This window comes from Photinus pyralis, unplaced genomic scaffold (genome assembly GCF_008802855.1).
Source record: "Photinus pyralis isolate 1611_PpyrPB1 unplaced genomic scaffold, Ppyr1.3 Ppyr1.4_LG10, whole genome shotgun sequence".
Taxonomy (NCBI): Eukaryota; Metazoa; Arthropoda; class Insecta; order Coleoptera; family Lampyridae; genus Photinus; species Photinus pyralis.
In genome coordinates this window covers 11,125,024-11,142,031 of record NW_022170250.1, presented here as the reverse complement: position 1 = coordinate 11,142,031, position 17,008 = coordinate 11,125,024, and the positions used below count along the sequence as shown (strand labels likewise).

The window sequence follows — 17,008 nt, the reverse complement described above, 5'->3', positions numbered from 1 at the left end:
AAGCAAAGTAACATCTGTTTTACGTCCTTACGGATCTGTGAATGCTCCTTCCCTTATCTCTTTACGAAGCTACATTACCACTTATTTCTTACCTCATACCGTTACAGAACTGTGAATCAGGCTTAATAAGTATTGAACCAAACAGTTGATCCAACTGAACTACAACGTTCAATAGACGAACTATCATTTCATCAGTATCAAAATATTTGACCGTTCGTTCATGCAATAACTCAAAAATGCTTTTATTTATGAAGCTCCAATTTGTTACATATTGTAGATCGGGCATGGGGTAAGGAAAAAGTGATTAGATTTTAGACTTTGAGGGTGAACCGCTTGAAGCAGCATGTGATAAACACCTGCTCACATTCCTTATAGCTTCGTGTGGGTTTATTTCACTTACATTCAAGCATTATACTAAAGCATAAAATTGTTGACAAAAACCGCCATAACTAAATTTTTTATTGCATGATTTGTTGTATTTGTATAAAACAAAAAAGCACTTATAACAATATACCCTTTACAGTACAACATTAGGAATAAGTTTGGTAACTAAATGTATAAATCATTTTTTGAATACAAACTTCATTGATTTACTTTCTTTAAACTTCTTCCCATTTCCATAACTAACATAAAACATGTGGTTAGATTAATTTTTATTAACAAACAAAATGTCAGATAGATAATCTAATCTCCGTTAAGACATACATAAAAGTTTCTTGCAGTGTTGCAACTGACAATTACAACTTTTAAAAATACATTAAATGATGTTTCTTCTTGGTGTATCATTGCATCATACATTAATGAGTAAACGGAATCTCCGAACATTAAAGATACAATGATAGTTTGTGGTCATTCCCTTGCACAATAGATGCGTATTTAATGTTGCTAACTCTCCCCCTTTTTAAACTGATTTTGACGTTCTAGCAGCTGTTGAAGAGAAGCTTGTCTTGGAAACAACGATTGTTGACGTAAATTGTGTAATAGTCCTTCCGATGAACTTTCACTATTTCTAAATTGGCCTGGAAGACTGGGCGACCAACTGTTGGAATTGAATAACGAATAGCCTTGTGCACTGGAAGATACTTGCATAATTTTATCTTGATTTTCCTGAAACAAATTGTTTCATATTTTACAGCAAGGATCTAATATTACATAATATAATTTTAGTAACACAACAAGAAAAGCTGTACTAATGAAATTATTGCGACAGGGAATTTTCTTTTGTTGATGTTACTTGAATTGCAAATAATTTTTGGTGTGTGACTATTTTTGTGTGTTTTTGCAATTGAGATTGTCTGCACTTGTGTGCTAGATATCAGAGAAAGAGTAATTTCAAACACAATACTTACATGATTGGTATTTAAACTTTCAATGGGAGTTAAATTTCTGGTTTCCTTTAACATAGTTTGTCTCAATGACATCCCTTGATTGGGCGAGTCAAATCCTACCAATCCTGGAGTTGAACTGACGTTGCTTTGATTACTCCAAGGTCTTCCTAACATGCCAGACGATGGAAGTGTCTGCTGATTTCCGTAGTCAATATTTGTGTTCCCATACGGCATGTTATTGCCAAATTGAAAATTAAGTTGATAATCTCTTGGCGGATAATTAGTATTTACTGGAGGCGTGGTGTTAGGCCACCAGTTCGACGCAGGCCGGTCATCATGTTTCCAAGTATTAAAGTCGTGAGATTGGGGAAACTGGTTCAAATTCTGATATGGCATCGGTAACTGCTGATTCATTAGTGGTCTCTGCATATTAGTCGAAAATGCTTGATTCATCGATTGCACCGGTGGCGGCGGTTTATTAAACATTGGTGGTGGAATTGAAAAGTTAATATTGTGGGGGGTATTTAAATCGTTTGAGCTACTCGAAATTTCATTTTTTGGAAATTGCAGAGGTGGCAAGGCAGTCCTTTCAAAAGGCACATTTGCAAAGTTTTGGAATGCACTCTTATAGTAATCTTGAGGTTCGCTCTGCATTGGTTTGATGCTTTGAGCAAATGCAGAGTTAGACGAATATGACGCATTTACGTAGGTAGGTGTTGGTAGTTGCTTATTCACCACTGGTTTTGCTTCCACTTTTTGAGGTTTTTCCTTTTCTATTGTGCCCATATCAAACTTCACCTATAGAAAACATTTATATTAAAATGTGGAATAACAGCAACTGAAATATTTAATTAGCAATACTGATTTAATAAATTTGACCCCATCACTGATTCATGGCAAGTTTTAGTTGGGACACCCCCTATAAAGCAAGATTTGGTTATCTTACCTGCTTGTTTTCTTCCATTTTTTTAAATATTGATTGCAGAGCCACATTTTGACTGACACGTTTTAATTTTGCGGATTCAGCCTTGTTGCTAGAATTTGTTACATTGTTCACAGCTACATATTTATTATTGCTTTCTTTAAGAGCCGTTTCCTGCTCCTTTCTTGATTTCTCCAATGAACCTTGAGGTTTTAATATACCTCCCCGCCTTTCGGGCCCTGCACAATAACAGCAGAAATGGGTACCGATACACAACACATAGACAAGTATTTACCTTTGACTTTTTGAATTTGACTAGACTCGGCTACATTAAACGATTTCATTTCCTCCAACAGTTTTGTAGTGGGATCAGGTTGTACACAGCCGGGTTCGAAATTGGTCATATTATCTTCGTCGTTTGTTCTAATTACACACATTTGTACATATCATATAATTATATCACAAACTACTTACTTAGTAACAACCAATTTAACATTGTTCACATCGTAGGTTGTTAACCAAATCCCAAAATGGATCAGTCTTTTTCCTCTGATTAACTTCTCAGTTTCACAATTCTCTTCAAGTTCCTCCAATTTAAAATCTAACCCTTCAAAACATTCCACTAATGGCAAGAAACCGTGTAGTTCTCTATCTTCCGACAATGGCATATGTACAACTATAAATAATTGCAAGTTAATGTTTCAATTAATCTTGTCTCATGACTCACATTTTTCTCCATCAAAAGTTTTAAGTTGAGTTTGTAAACTGTTCAGCAATTTACACAATCCAGGCCAAATTTGCAGCCGACTTTGAAAAACAATTTCTTTTAATACGTGCGCTTCATGTTGTAACCAATAAGATATCAGTTTGACTAAAATAAAATGATCAATCTTAAAATGGCAGTGTAAATACAATGCTTACTTGCAGGTAGCGCGTAATATTCAAGCAGCGTACTATCGTGAGTGAGTGTGTAAACTGGTAATAAGAATGCACTAAGCGATCCTGCTAGTAAATCTAAAACTAGTTTTCGTACTTGATTTTCATCTTCAGTCAATTCTTCAGTTTTCGACGTTCCGGCGCCAACAGTGTGTCTTAGAGCATATAAATTAATGGTAGTAATCTGTATTAGTTTATGTCCAGTAAAACTTTGTGTAGCTACTAGAGGTGTAAGAGTAGCGTTTAAACTTTTCACACCCAATTCTGCTTGCTCAAGATCTGTTGCGGAATATAGTAAACCATGCACGCGGATAAACATCCTGATGAATTCATTTACATTCAATTTTGTTTGTACTTCCGTTATAGCACTATAAATAAAGACGTATGTAAGATGTGAATGTTAAGGGCAAGGTTAAAGGTAAACGTCTTGTGCAAAAATTTTACAATGAATATTTTTGAGTGAAGGCAAAACAAGACACCCTGTCTGTAGTAAATGTACTGAATCTGCAGGTATAACTTGTGTTGGCTTTCGTGTTGCAAAAAATAGATTCATTGTTAACATAAAAGACTACTAGAATGACAAAGTGCAATGGAAACTTGATCAACTGTTTCTAAAAAGCATTACAGACAAAAGCCAGTACACACAATTTAAGTGCACATTCGACAATAAATACTTACTCATCTTTATCAATAGCAAGTGACAACGTGTTAGCTAAGTTGGTTGCAGTTGCAGGAAAGGGATTTTTGACAGCAATTCCCCTAACGTAATAAAATATTGCAGCTAACTTGTCTCCTTGACTTGCTTGTAGTAGAGCAAGTTGGTTATATGGTTGCCCACTAGTCGGTGATAGCAAAATTGCATGTCTGTAAAAAAAATGCACGAATGTTCAAGGTACTCATTAACAATTAGTAAAATATGGATTAGTAAAAGATATTCCTCCAGATATTCAGTTGAGTTAATGGACATGTTTCTGTAAGATGCAACATCACAAACTGGATATAAAATATTGTTCATCTCTTTTAAAGAGAATCTGACAAATTGTTGACAGAACAGCTTCCTAGCTCAAACCAAAAATCGTGCTTTTAGAAGAGTGTCTTCAAAAAATGGTTGTGTAGGGCAACAAAGCCCATTATTTTTCGTTTCCGTATGCCTAATATACATACCCAAAATTTTAACAAAATCCATGGAGCCCTTATATCGGAAAATTGCCAACGTACGTACGTTACATACCTACATACTGTAGCGAATATTCCAGAAATCTCAATAGCCATTGAGGCGCTAAGAAAGATTACTTAGTCATTGGCGATAAAGGACGAAGGCGGATGTGACGCAATCTTTCTGGGAAATATGACGTGTGAGAATCTAGAACACTTGCAAGCGTTCGGTAGCACTTGAAAACACTCGAGTTTGTTATATAAGCAAATCTACTTGCGTTTCAGAGACTCATCAAACTAACAACCTATTTTATAAGAGGTACCCCCCCCCCCTCGATTTATTTTAGACCGCCGTACTTTCCCAAATGGGAAAAGAAGCTACTCTTATTTGGTAAGATATTACTAATATTGTAGTTCTCCATTGAAAGACCCAAAAATTGGATCCCCACAATCCCAACTTGTAAGCGGCGCAGAATAAATTCAGAGAAAAATTTATTTATTTATTTTATTTATTTGCCTTTATTTTTGAGTGGAGGGGTATCAGCCAAGGCTGCTCTACCACCCCAACTCACTATACATTTACAAATATCCATGCCCGAACCCGGATTCGAACCAGGGACCCTTAGCACCACAGTCCAGTTTCAACTGAACTGTGTCACACAGGTCTTCCTTGGTGCAATCATAGACATAACGAACCAAATAGCGAAAAAAGTTGAATAATACCTAGCTCTTAAGATAAAGAACTAGTACCAAACGAATGAATAAAAAAATTCATACTTATAAAAACTTTCAGCTTGTTTCCGTTGATTGCGATATCTAGCGATGTCACCCAAATGAACCAGGCAATATTGGCATATATAAATACAGGAAGAGGTCTGTGGTGGATTTATTTGTTCTGAACCATTCCATGCCTTCGTTTGACTATAAATACTGAGCCGTTTACGGAATGGTAAATCTAAATCGAAAGCCATACATAATTCTTGAAGTAATGTTAAGTAAAAACCCGAAGCGGCTTCCAAACACCATGCCAATAGAGACTGCGCGTCGGATCTGTAAGGGTTCTAAAAAATGTGCTTTGTACATTTACAATGATATCAAATTTTATCGTTTACTTTTTTGTCTCGTACTTGTTCTTGCAAAGCTGTGATGTGATTCTTAAACCCAACAGTCCACAGCTCCTGCTCTACTTTCTTATCTAAAGCATATTCTAAGTCCAATACAAGTACTTGATGATAGATCGTCTGTAGCTGTTGTTGATCTGTCCATGCTTGTGCATCGTTTAGTAAATCACATTTTTGTATAACTTTCGCTTTAAGAAAATCGGCTTTTCTGAAAGGATTGCATTAGGAATGATATACCTACATGGATGTTATTTTTGCTTACTGCAATGCTTGAACAGCTGCTTTACATCCCATTTCTCATGTCAAAAGAGTGTTGGTACCACCAGTGATTCTCCACCATTAATATATTGTGACTTTTGTGGTAATAAACACATCTGGTTTATTTGTGCAAGTTTTCATTTGTGTTTAAAAATTGCTGCTTCTTGTGAAATTGCACACATTTGACGTTTACTTCACGTTTTTTCAAGAACTTTTTTTTTAAAGCAAAATTCCCGTTTGTTAAACACTATTACTTAAGCGTTATTCCATTTCATCAAATGCCGTATTTTGGGAATAAATTCAAATTATTTTTTTTTCTTTAATGATAATCCAAATAATGTTCGTTTCAGAAACAATTCGGTGGTGCTGGTAGTGACTTCTGATTTCACATAAAAGGGTGGCTTCTTTGATTGAGATTAGTGTGACGTCATGACACCTTAATGTTGGCAACCCGCCAAACACTGCCTCTAAACAAAGTGTACTTACTTCATTGAATTTATAACCAAAGACGTATATACTGTTTGTAAAGCTGAATTTATAGTTCCGTACCCGCAACGCCGTACCGTAACGTTTGGAATTAAACCCTTGTTGCGCGTGAACATTTATAGTTCGCGTTAACGTTGCGTTAGAACGGTTACGGTACGTAGGAAATGCCCAAATCTTATTTCTTACGGTAAATCGTGCTAACGCACTTGTCTTCGGCAGAACTCAAGGATACTATAATATAAAGTAGCATTCACAACCTCAAAATTAATACCTACAATTAACAATCGAAAATTAACGTAAATGTTTAAAGCTATTTGGGTAACATTCACAATATAGAAAATTAATCGTCGAAATTAATACTTAACGCAGAAGTTTGCAAACTGCAAACTTTGTCGATTAATTTTACGGAAATGGACAGAGGTACGCATGCGTGCTTTTATATGACAGCCGACATAACCATGTTTTGTTTGTTTTGATTTTGTTTACATATACAATGAATGTGGCGAACAGAAAAAAGTAAGTAAAGTTGAAATTATCATAAATCTGAATTTTTAGTTTGAAACAAATTAATAAATGGTTTACTCGACCGTGCGCCCCTTGGAATGATGCCCCCCCGGGTCGCGGGCCTAGTGGTACATCCAGGCCCACACAAATATAGGATTGCCCTGATCCTCGTAATGTTGCCCGCGTTAAGTCATATTCCCACCCTAATGTGACGTCACCAACGGACCTGGTTGTCAGAAATGAATGTTATAATTTGTAGTACTTATCTAAGTTGGAAACGTTTTTACATTAGTGATAACTTGTGATGGATAAAGTTTCAATTTCCATGGACGATAAAGAGCAAGAAAACTAGAAGCGCAGGAATCCATTTAAACGTATTACAATTAACATATAATATGATATGCAATTTAAAGTGGTGCACAAATCAACGGAACAGCATGCGGTGCTGGATCCGCAAGTGACGTCACTACACACGGCGAAAAAATTTCGTGATCGAGCAAATCCTATATTCAGCGGCGGCGCGAGCTGATGGCAAGTAGGCGTTTGCCAACCATTTGCGCCAAGAAGGCCAAAAAAAGGTCCTGAAATGGACGGCTATATTTGCATAAAATTTGAAAAATGATTCAAAACATTTTTGATCAACGCATCATCAATCAATGTAAATATTTTCACTTTCTTTTCTAAACTACTAACCGATGCGATGTGGGGAAAAACACTTTAAACTTTCTTTAAAAGGACACTCACATAGGTAACTCGATGGTCATCCTAGTATACCTATGGTACGCCTGCATTCATTCTTTATTAACTCAGAGAAACTGATGCTTGTACCACAGCATATAGGTATTCTTCTGTAGTACAGAAAGATTACTGTGCTTGCACTTAGAGAAATAATTCATCATCTACACCAGAATCAACTCAATAATCTCTGACTCTGGTCTGCATAAACTATTCCTCACCAGATCAATTCATTAATTAAGTCAGTAGTATATGAGTCTTCAAATTGGCTATTGATGATTTAGTTTTGGTGCCTATACTTTTTATGAGTCAACCCAGACGCACTTATTCTGATGTGGCAGACGAGACAATAAGCATTCAACAATTAAACATAAATATTAATTCAATTTTCGGAAATCTAAAGCGGCGTTGTGAAACCTTATATGAATTGAATTCTATTTTCAGTGTTTTAGAGTTAAGACGATAGAGAATTTTTTAAATTGAGCAATGACGAGTTGAAATGCAAAATGGACAAATTAGATAAGGAAGTATCCAGATCAGCTGACTTTTGTTTATTTATAGTTATTTGTGACCGGAGATCTAGCACCAGTAGGAACCGAAACCGCGTCTTCAATGCATTTCTATGCGCATCAACTGCTATGGATATTATACTATGCGATCAAAAATGAGTTGCTGTCGAGTCACCTTTGGAATGTTTGTTTGCATGGGAAATCGCGTACTTGATTTGAACTTCCAAAGGCGACTTGACAGCAACTCATATTTTGAAATCTTGATGAAATATTTTTGAAGGTATGGGCCAACAATTTTTTGGGGAGTTAAAGCTCTCCTCCAAGGCATTTGAGCAGTTGCCAACGGCTCGTATATATTAATATATAGCATCTTATGGCCATTACACGCAGTAAAGTCACTAAATCTATATAGTGACTTTAACACGCAGGCGAAGCGGATGGCCTCTTGGACCATATAGGTATTTGAGTTGTATTTATCATCAGTCCATGTACTGTATCGTCTAACATGAATTGTTGCTAGTTGCATATACAGGGCGGAATTAATTTTTTATGGCAAGGTGTTACTAACGTGTAAAGTGTAGTGTGAAAATCTGCACACTGGTAACCTAAACGTTAAATTTTTTCTGAAATAGTCCCATACTTCATTTCTTAGTACAATGACCGTTTAATTAAATCGTATTCATGACACAAACGAAGCAAAGAGTAATTGTCTTTATCTCGGTTTTAATCACAAAAATTTGTGGTAGGGTAGCGGTTTTGTTGTTCTGTTTGAAATGTAATGGCTTTGACTGTTTATCTTGTTTGGGTGCTATTTTCCTTATTTTTAAAATTTCAAATTCTGAGAGATATATGATGAGTTGTGAAAAAGTACAGGGTCACTGGGTCATTTGAAATTCGAACTCTGTTGATAGAACGCGACCACGAGACGAGTGCGACTTTAGACCTATCAAACCAGATTCCAAGTTTTGTGTGTGCGTGGAGGTTCGATCTTCAACATGAACATCCCAAACGAATATGTTTCTACTGCGGAAGATACGGCAGACCAAGTATGCAATTCAATTACTTTTGACTAAAAACTACCCTTTTTACGTATGTAATAACTTTGTAGATGATCACTTTGGTTTTAACCATTATCTTTTAAATTTTTTGGAACGTAACGTCACGTCACCCATTCAAAGTATTTTATAATCTTCTTGTTTTAATTATAACCCAAGCAATTAAAATTAAGCTTACCTACCTCCTCTGTACTTAAATCTGACCTTAAATCTACTTCCCAGGAACACCTTTTTTTAAATTTTTGGAGGTTATCTCGAGCAGACACAAATGTGAAGAGTCCATATGGTCTCTGCATTAATTTAATGCTGAAATATCTTTGCTACTTCTCTAAATGTAAAAATTATTGATAAAATAACGTATAAGTAATGGAGGCAATTTTTATAGATGTTGCCGTTTTTGGTGATTTAATTTCGTTAATCTCTACAGCTTGACACAAGCGAAAATTTGGAAGTTATATAATGCAGTGGGAAAATATCAGGATCGGAAATGGCTGACAAGCTGTAAGTGATTTCGCTTAGTTAAATAACCAGAGACGAATTGTCCCATCGCTTCTCATATCCCTCAATAGTAGCACACAATATAGTTAATTTTTTTCCGCTAGGTTATCAGAAAATTGAAACACATACTTCCAACAGTAGCACGTGTATGTTTAATATCCACATTTCTCGAAGATGGACTACGAATGTGGTTTCAATGGTCAGAGCAGCGTGAATATATGAACATGCAATGGGGATGTGGACAGATTATAGCAACATTGTTTGTTGTTGTCAACTTATTGGGTCAATTGGGCGGTTGTGTTATGGTCATTATACAATATAAAGTCGCAATTGCGTGCGGAGTTTTATTTTTCATAGTATTTTTACAGGTGAGATTGCAATACTTGCCAATAATTTCTTTTAATTTTATTACGTTATTGTAGACAATAGCATACAGTATTTTGTGGGATGCACAATTTTTGTTACGCAATTTGGCTCTTATAGGTGCACTATTATTAGTTTTAGCTGAAAGTAGAGGAGAAGCTAAAAGTTTATTTGCTGGTGTACCAAGTCTTGGTGAAAATAAACCTAAAAATTACTTACAACTCACGGGACGTATATTATTAGCGTTTATGTTCATTACTCTTATCAGGTTCGAATTATCATTTGTGCAGGTGAGTTTTGATCTCTTGTACAAATAAGCTCAGCTTTTTTTTTCAGATTGTGCTTGATATTTTGGGATCAGCACTTATGGTTCTTGTAACAATTGGGTATAAAACGAAATTGTCTGCCCTTATTTTGGTACTTTTGTTAACGACACTTAATTTCTACCACAATTCATGGTGGAGATACCCATCCCACGCACCGGTTAGAGATTTCCTGAAATACGACTTCTTCCAGGTATTGATATATTATTGATACATTCAGATGACTAATTCACATTTTTAGACTTTATCAGTGGTAGGGGGGCTTTTAATGATCGTGTATCTTGGACCAGGTGGTGTATCTATGGACGAACATAAAAAGAAGTGGTAATAGGTTGTGGTATCGTACTTGATTATAGTGCAAACACGTATAGACAAATAAATATTTGACTGTCAATTCTTTTACGTAGTTTTGTTTTTGAGTTGTAAATTTTCCATTATCATCTTCCGAAGTAGGATAGGTTTTAAAGTCTGTGGTTATAATTTTATGATGTAGCTACATAATTTTCAGCACGATATATTTTATATTTACTCTTACAAATCTGAATGTAAAATATAGATAATTGTAACCGCACAACATCTACAGATAATTATTTTTTTCAACTGGATAGTTAATGACTGTTGTTATGATACTTTAGTATAATGCTGTATAATTTTAAATTTTATTAAATCGACATTTTTATATTACAATGATCATTGACTGGTTTATTTTTGGAAGTTCTGCAGTTGAAATAAACTTGATGATGTAGAGAGGAGGATGAACAGGTTTTCAGTTATCATGCAATCTCGCATTTATCGGTGACTTATTTGTACTACATAAAGCATGCTGGCAAAGAAAGTAGCTCCAATCTCACCATATCTGCCCAGGATTTCACCAATATAGATTTTCTTACGTCTGTATGATGATTCACAAAGAATGTAGTGGTGGATAGTTTCTCCACTGCTGTCACATCTTAACTTTTGATACTGTAAAATGCGTTGGAGCTAACACTTAGGGAAATAAACATACAGAAGAACCTAGATTATTTGGGCAGCAGATTATCCGTGCTGTGATTTCCCTTAATTGAATTTACATGTTTGAACTTTACATTTTAAATTTACGCAGCATGCGCTAGAAGGTTAAAACTGATCAAAACTTGTCACACAAACCAAAGTGACTTGACTTTTTTTCAAAAGCATAGCTATCAAAAATATACTCTTTTTTTGTAAAGCTAATTTATCAGTTATCTTCAGTTACTGGAATTTTACTCATTTGCTGTGAATTGTTGAATTCAATACGGATATGTGTGAAATTTCAAATTCTCTAGTTAACTTACGAACAGTTGTGTAATTGGATTTTCTTCTATTTACGCTAGAATATTTAACTTCTTTTTTACAATTAAAACACGGCAAGTTCTTCTTCTGGTGTAATGTTCATTAACAATAAATTCGATCATTATGAAATTTTTTAATTCTGTTGTGAATTGAGGAATAACATATGGGTACTGTCATTGAATACTAATTACTTATTCCATGGTACTGTTTAATGTTGTACCATATTTCTTTGTTTTTAAAATCATTTTTAAAACAGTTAATACAAACATTAAAAAATTGGCTGTAGCTAGCACAGATACTACCCACTCACCTGCGCATGCGTGTTCTGCCCAAAAGCTTTTCAGCTCTTCCTTTCATATCTAAGAATATGTGTACCAAATTTGGCTCCAATGGCTCCGGTTCAGACGTTTAGCCGGAAATATGAGTTTCGCACACTTGCGCATGCACGATTCTGTCCAAAAGCTTTATACCGCTTCCTTTTACGCCCTAAGAATTGTGTGCATTTTTCGAAAAAATACGCTATTATATCGTTATGGCTGGCTGGCTGCCCGGATGAGATCTCAGCAATACAATTGCTAGAGACTTTAAATTTTTACTAAAAGCTTTCTGTTATAGTGTAGATGTGCAGGTTCTAGTCTATTGTGAGTTACATTACCCGTGAGATCGATAATTTGCTAATGAAATATTGATCTGTATTATCACAAATGCGCTTTCATCATGCATATGCTGATTTACAACTTGTTTTAAATTTATTCTAGTAGTATTTCTTCTATTCATCAACGGAGTCGCTTTTTTATGATTCATGATCTGCGATTGAGTTTAATACACTTTCTGTGTTTTGTAAAAATGTATTTTCTGTGATAAGGATCAAAGAAGATTAGTTTGCCGAGCTCTCCATCGGGTATATAGGCCCGCAAAAGTTGAATTCTGACACCAGAACTACTAGAGAAACTGAATACCCGGAGAGGGTGCGCAGGCCGCAGATCTGTTTCGCTTCCCGTTATCTCTTTTTTCAAGTTTAAATGACTTTGGTTTGGTCCCGATTAAAAAAACTAAAAATACTTCAATTACAATACTACTGTTTCTTTTGCATCATCCTGTATATGTTTAGTTGCATATAGCGTGACTCTGTTGTCAAGTTTTACTTAACCTCATTTTGTAGTCTAATGCTACAAATATTTTTATTTTGCAATGTTTGTTCTTACTAGAAAATGCTGTTTTAAACAGAATTCAAAATTTCCACAGAATTTTCAGGTTGTATTATTACTACCTTACCAAGGAATAACATTCTTACCAAAATAGGCATGGAGACATTATGCTAATTCTGCAGAAGAATTGGAGAAACACAGGCAAAAAGTAATGTCAAAAGGGTTACCCAAAGTTAAACCGATTACTGGTGTGAAGCACATTTTTTTAATCGCATCGGGTAAAGGGGGTGTTGGTAAAAGTACAACAGCAGGTGGGCACATTCAACAGAGCTTAATCGAGTAATCGATGATACTTTTTATTTCAAGTCAATATTGCAACTGCCCTGAAAGTCTTGCAACCTAATAAAAATGTAGGACTTTTGGATGCGGACGTGTTTGGACCTACTATTCCATTGATGATGAATTTAAACGAATCGCCAATTCTGAATCAGGACAATTTGATGGAACCCCTTATAAATTATGGTGTTAAGTGGTGAGTCCCATTCATGTGGTAATAAACACGCTGTAGATCAAATAAGTAGATTGCAGTATGTCGATGGGATTTTTAATAACCGAATCATCTGCTGTTATTTGGAGAGGTTTAATGGTAATGCAAGCACTAGATAAATTATTAAGGCAGGTGCATTGGGGCTCTGTTGATTATTTGATTATTGATACACCTCCAGGGACTGGTGATACACATTTGTCTCTTGTTCAAAACATTCCAATTTCAGGTATGTCAGTCTGTTACAAATGATTTAATGTAATTGCCGTCCATTTTACAGGTGTGGTTCTAGTGACAACTCCACAAATCGCAGCATTAAATGTAACGAGACGTGGTGCTGTGATGTTTCAAAAGCTTAAAGTGCCAATAGTTGGTATTATAGAAAACATGAGTTACATTAAATGTCCCGCTTGTTCTAACAAGGTTCATATTTTTGGCAGTGCTACTCAGTCAATTGCGGAGGAATTTGGTATTAGCATTATGGCACATATACCTTTAAAGCAAAAGATAACTGACAGTATGGATAAGGGAGTTCCCATAGTTATTTCAGATCCACTTAGTACAGAAGCCGAGGCGTACAAAAATGTTGGCAATAGTTTAATTAAGTTTGTAAATATAACTGCGAATGAATTATAATACTAAACATGTACCTATGTCTCTGTTATTGGTTGTTATGTTTATTACTACGTCTGTCTGTCTATGTGGTATGGTAACACTATAGAGTCTATAGTATAGACTGTCCAGTACAATATGTGTTTGCCTCTTAGACCATATAGTACATGGACTGCTATTAGCCCTATGCTTTCAATACAAAATGAGTGGTCACGGATAGAGAGCACTGTAGTCGTGAGTATGTGAATCTCAGGGTAAACAAGTCGTATGAACACCACTCGGATCGCGTGAAGAGTAGCTTTTATAGTAACCCCGTAGTACGGGAAGCTTTAAATACTCTTTATTATCTTCTATACATCCACAAATAAGAACAGCTTTGCTTTTTTTGCCATATCTAGGCGATTAATTAATTGACGTTTGTTAATTTATAGGTTGACAGTCTCAAATCGTGTCTAATCGGACAACTTCGGACAGATTCGTTTACCCTGAAACTCACATACCCAGGCAATGTCCTTGACCATATTTTAGTTACAATTAGCAGTCCCGGTACTATATGGTCTAAGGTTTGCCTCTAAGGGCCTGTAATATATTGAGATGAGCATCCATTGCTATGCAATTGTTTTATTAAAAGTAAAATATAAAATCATTTGTGTAGGTGGCCCAGAACAAAAGCGCATGCAGGAAAGGCCCATAAAGCATCACTGATTCTTGAGAGCACAACTCCCTCGCATAGTACCTATAAAAATACCTAAGTACAACACTGCTGTTTTCATTGTCGGCATCTTCGAAAAATGAAAAATATTTTTTTTTAGATATTAAGGTAACTTAGTAGTTATAATTGTCGAAATATGAATAGTAAAATCCAAATCCTCTAGACCTAGAGATATGGGGTCACCAAAAGGACATAAAAAATTTTCCTCAAAACATTCTAAAATCACGGGCAAATACTTATACTATCGGTAGTTTCTCAAACTCAAAAAAGTCATGGAGACCGTACAGGGGGCCAAATTTTTTTTCAAAATGAATCGCTTGGTAGCTAGACTCCCAAAAGTATCAAAATGTGCGTTTCTTCTAACTTTTGTCTAAGGAACTATAATAGATAGACGAATATAGAAACTTGCAGTTTTAACAGGATTTTGTAAAAACATTTCCAAACACTTTTTCCCTGAGATGGGCTCACTATAGAGAGCTGCAGTCCGCACGAGAGAGAAACTAACGTATGTCGGAGATACCTCCTTATTCGGGTATTATCACTCATACAGAGAGCATCAAAACAGAGGATCCTCTTCTCGTATATTTTAAGACACAAGAGCTGCCTTGCGTTTACAGGTTAGGAATTCGTGATCAGTAAACAAATCATAAAACTTTTATGTTCAGTTTGATCACGATTTTACCAATTATGATCATAAGATCACACTTCGAAAAAATGTGATTTAACAATCCAAACGCGTTTGGATCACCGAAAGAAAGCGCCTAGAACTTTACAATTTGGCAACATGGTGGCATGTCAATATTAGAACCATGGTACAATAAGATTAGAACTACCATTTCAGACATCGAAACATTCGAACTGCAGCTGATTAGTTGATTTATCAGTACATCTGCAGGTTACAAAATATTAAAATTATCGAATTGCCTCATAATATTCCAAGATTTGCATTTACGTTACTAGAATTACTTATGCAAGTTTATTTATTATGTAATTTTAAACATTAATTCTCAATGTGTACTTTAACCTCTGTTAATTAATGTTTTGTTGCAGAATTACAGTATGATTGAAATAACTTGCAATGACCGTTTGGGAAAGAAAGTTCGCGTTAAGTGTAATCCAGATGATACCATTGCCGATTTGAAAAAACTAATAGCAGCACAAACCGGTACACGATGGGACAAAATTGTTTTAAAGAAATGGTACACCACTTTCAAGGATCACATTCAACTACAAGATTGTATCCTTTATTGTACTTATTGTCAACAGAACTTCAGCACAATTTCAATGTCGCTAAAGTATCATAGCCTTAGAAACAACTCTGGTGCACGTAAATGGGGTAATTTGCATGCGCATCTAAAAATGCCACAATAAGTGTGTGATGTGCGTGTAAAGAATGTGCACAATTGCATGCGGAGGTAGGAACCTCACCTTAAAAGCATTGAATGTGATGGGGTAAAAACCGAGGTAAAAACTTGTTTGTTTACTGGGTACATTCATGCAAGTCCTATCGAAATACATCGGGAACATTATATCACTAATCATTAAAGTCTACAGAAGTTATCTAGGTAATTTCGTTGTATCTTAATACTGGTAAATTTTAAATAAAAATTCTCCAAGGTTTTATAAAGTTGAGCAAATGCCTATGTTCATGCGAAAATAGTTTTAATTTTCCATACATATTGATAGCACAAGCCAACATGATTTTTGACTTTGATAAGAGGATATGAAATTTTGATAATTTTATTAATGAGAGGAAAAAAATAAATGCCTGAAAAAGTTTGCTTTTTTATCTAGGAGAGCCGTTGACCAGTATTTTAGGAAATCCATAATTGAAATTTTTATTTATTGATAAATCGAAACAAATGTAATTATATGTGGCTTTTATTAACTTTTACTATGTCAAATTACAAAATATTAAAAAATAGTATAATAATGAATCCTATTACTCTTTTTATCGTGTTCATAAGTACTTTCTCTCACTAAACCCCAAATGTAGTCCCCATCCCAATTTTCCTGTATTTACCCTGATAATGTTGTTCACAGTTCATAATATTTTTGTGACAACGATCTCCTTTCTGGGTATGCCCCCATATAATAAATAATAATAATTTATTTTTTTTTTACAAAAAACCGTTTATCTTTCAAACATGTTTTGCAATTAGGTACTACAAGCAGCATGTGAAACCCAGAACTTATCTAGATTCGGAACGTGACAGTTAAAATAGGCTTCGTAGGATTTCAAAGGCGTTTAAGTAGAATTGTGTATCTTATACCAAAGAACATTTGCTCATACTTTAATAAATATACCATATACATCATAGGTATATAACGAAATGCATCTTAACCAGGGATTAAGCTGCGGTCGGGAAAAGCAACATACAAAGGCATGGAAATGAGTAATTTATACATTTAATAAATATCAAATGATACAAATGCTACAAGAAAATTACTTTTGCTACCTCTACCAGCCTATAGCATTTTTGCTTGA

At 35.1% G+C, this 17,008-nt stretch overlaps 3 protein-coding genes across 4 annotated transcripts; 2 read left to right on the top strand and 1 right to left on the bottom strand.

The window, feature by feature from the left end:
* Positions 1 to 638: 638 nt before the first annotated feature.
* On the bottom strand, positions 639 to 5,945 carry LOC116161448 (protein SMG7-like). The gene is made up of 11 exons (XM_031474792.1): positions 5,725 to 5,945; positions 5,454 to 5,670; positions 5,119 to 5,402; positions 3,865 to 4,050; positions 3,172 to 3,554; positions 2,978 to 3,121; positions 2,725 to 2,926; positions 2,546 to 2,673; positions 2,275 to 2,489; positions 1,350 to 2,126; positions 639 to 1,107 (listed from the first exon to the last, which is right to left on the bottom strand). Exons 1-11 carry the CDS (start codon positions 5,754 to 5,756, stop codon positions 886 to 888), a joined length of 2,790 nt encoding a protein of 929 aa, XP_031330652.1. The 5' UTR covers positions 5,757 to 5,945; the 3' UTR covers positions 639 to 885.
* Positions 5,946 to 8,848: 2,903 nt separating this feature from the next.
* On the top strand, positions 8,849 to 10,592 carry LOC116161649 (surfeit locus protein 4 homolog). Of its 2 annotated transcripts, XM_031475074.1 has the most exons (6): positions 8,871 to 9,000; positions 9,395 to 9,510; positions 9,612 to 9,875; positions 9,930 to 10,160; positions 10,207 to 10,386; positions 10,435 to 10,592. In XM_031475074.1, exons 3-6 carry the CDS (start codon positions 9,693 to 9,695, stop codon positions 10,519 to 10,521), a joined length of 681 nt encoding a protein of 226 aa, XP_031330934.1. In that variant the 5' UTR covers positions 8,871 to 9,000; positions 9,395 to 9,510; positions 9,612 to 9,692; the 3' UTR covers positions 10,522 to 10,592. The 2 variants fall into 2 exon arrangements, with proteins under 2 accessions (XP_031330933.1, XP_031330934.1); XM_031475073.1 differs by lacking the exon at positions 9,395 to 9,510 and having other exon boundaries at positions 8,849 to 9,000.
* A 2,038-nt stretch (positions 10,593 to 12,630) lies between these two features.
* LOC116161648 (iron-sulfur protein NUBPL) lies at positions 12,631 to 13,860 on the top strand. Its single transcript, XM_031475072.1, has 5 exons — positions 12,631 to 12,758; positions 12,807 to 12,963; positions 13,019 to 13,184; positions 13,241 to 13,425; positions 13,477 to 13,860. Exons 1-5 carry the CDS (start codon positions 12,696 to 12,698, stop codon positions 13,830 to 13,832), a joined length of 927 nt encoding a protein of 308 aa, XP_031330932.1. The 5' UTR covers positions 12,631 to 12,695; the 3' UTR covers positions 13,833 to 13,860.
* The last annotated feature ends 3,148 nt before the right edge of the window (positions 13,861 to 17,008 follow it).

What these genes read in the sequence shown, in the direction of transcription:
- LOC116161448 (XM_031474792.1), bottom strand. Translation starts at nt 5,756, where the DNA reads ATGGGATGTAAAGCAGCTGTTCAAGCATTGCA. An exon ending in CAAGCTGAAAGTTTTTATAA is followed by an intron (nt 4,051 to 5,118) that starts GTATGAATTTTT and finishes TTTTTTTTACAG; the next exon opens with ACATGCAATTTTGCTATCAC. An exon ending in GTTAAATTGGTTGTTACTAA is followed by an intron (nt 2,674 to 2,724) that starts GTAAGTAGTTTG and finishes GTGTGTAATTAG; the next exon opens with AACAAACGACGAAGATAATA.
- LOC116161649 (XM_031475073.1), top strand. Translation starts at nt 8,950, where the DNA reads ATGAACATCCCAAACGAATATGTTTCTACTGCGGAAGATACGGCAGAC. An exon ending in TTTTCATAGTATTTTTACAG is followed by an intron (nt 9,876 to 9,929) that starts GTGAGATTGCAA and finishes ACGTTATTGTAG; the next exon opens with ACAATAGCATACAGTATTTT. An exon ending in TCGAATTATCATTTGTGCAG is followed by an intron (nt 10,161 to 10,206) that starts GTGAGTTTTGAT and finishes TTTTTTTTTCAG; the next exon opens with ATTGTGCTTGATATTTTGGG.
- LOC116161648 (XM_031475072.1), top strand. Translation starts at nt 12,696, where the DNA reads ATGTTTGTTCTTACTAGAAAATGCTGTTTTAAACAGAATTCAAAATTT. An exon ending in TGGTAAAAGTACAACAGCAG is followed by an intron (nt 12,964 to 13,018) that starts GTGGGCACATTC and finishes TTTTATTTCAAG; the next exon opens with TCAATATTGCAACTGCCCTG. An exon ending in TCAAAACATTCCAATTTCAG is followed by an intron (nt 13,426 to 13,476) that starts GTATGTCAGTCT and finishes TCCATTTTACAG; the next exon opens with GTGTGGTTCTAGTGACAACT.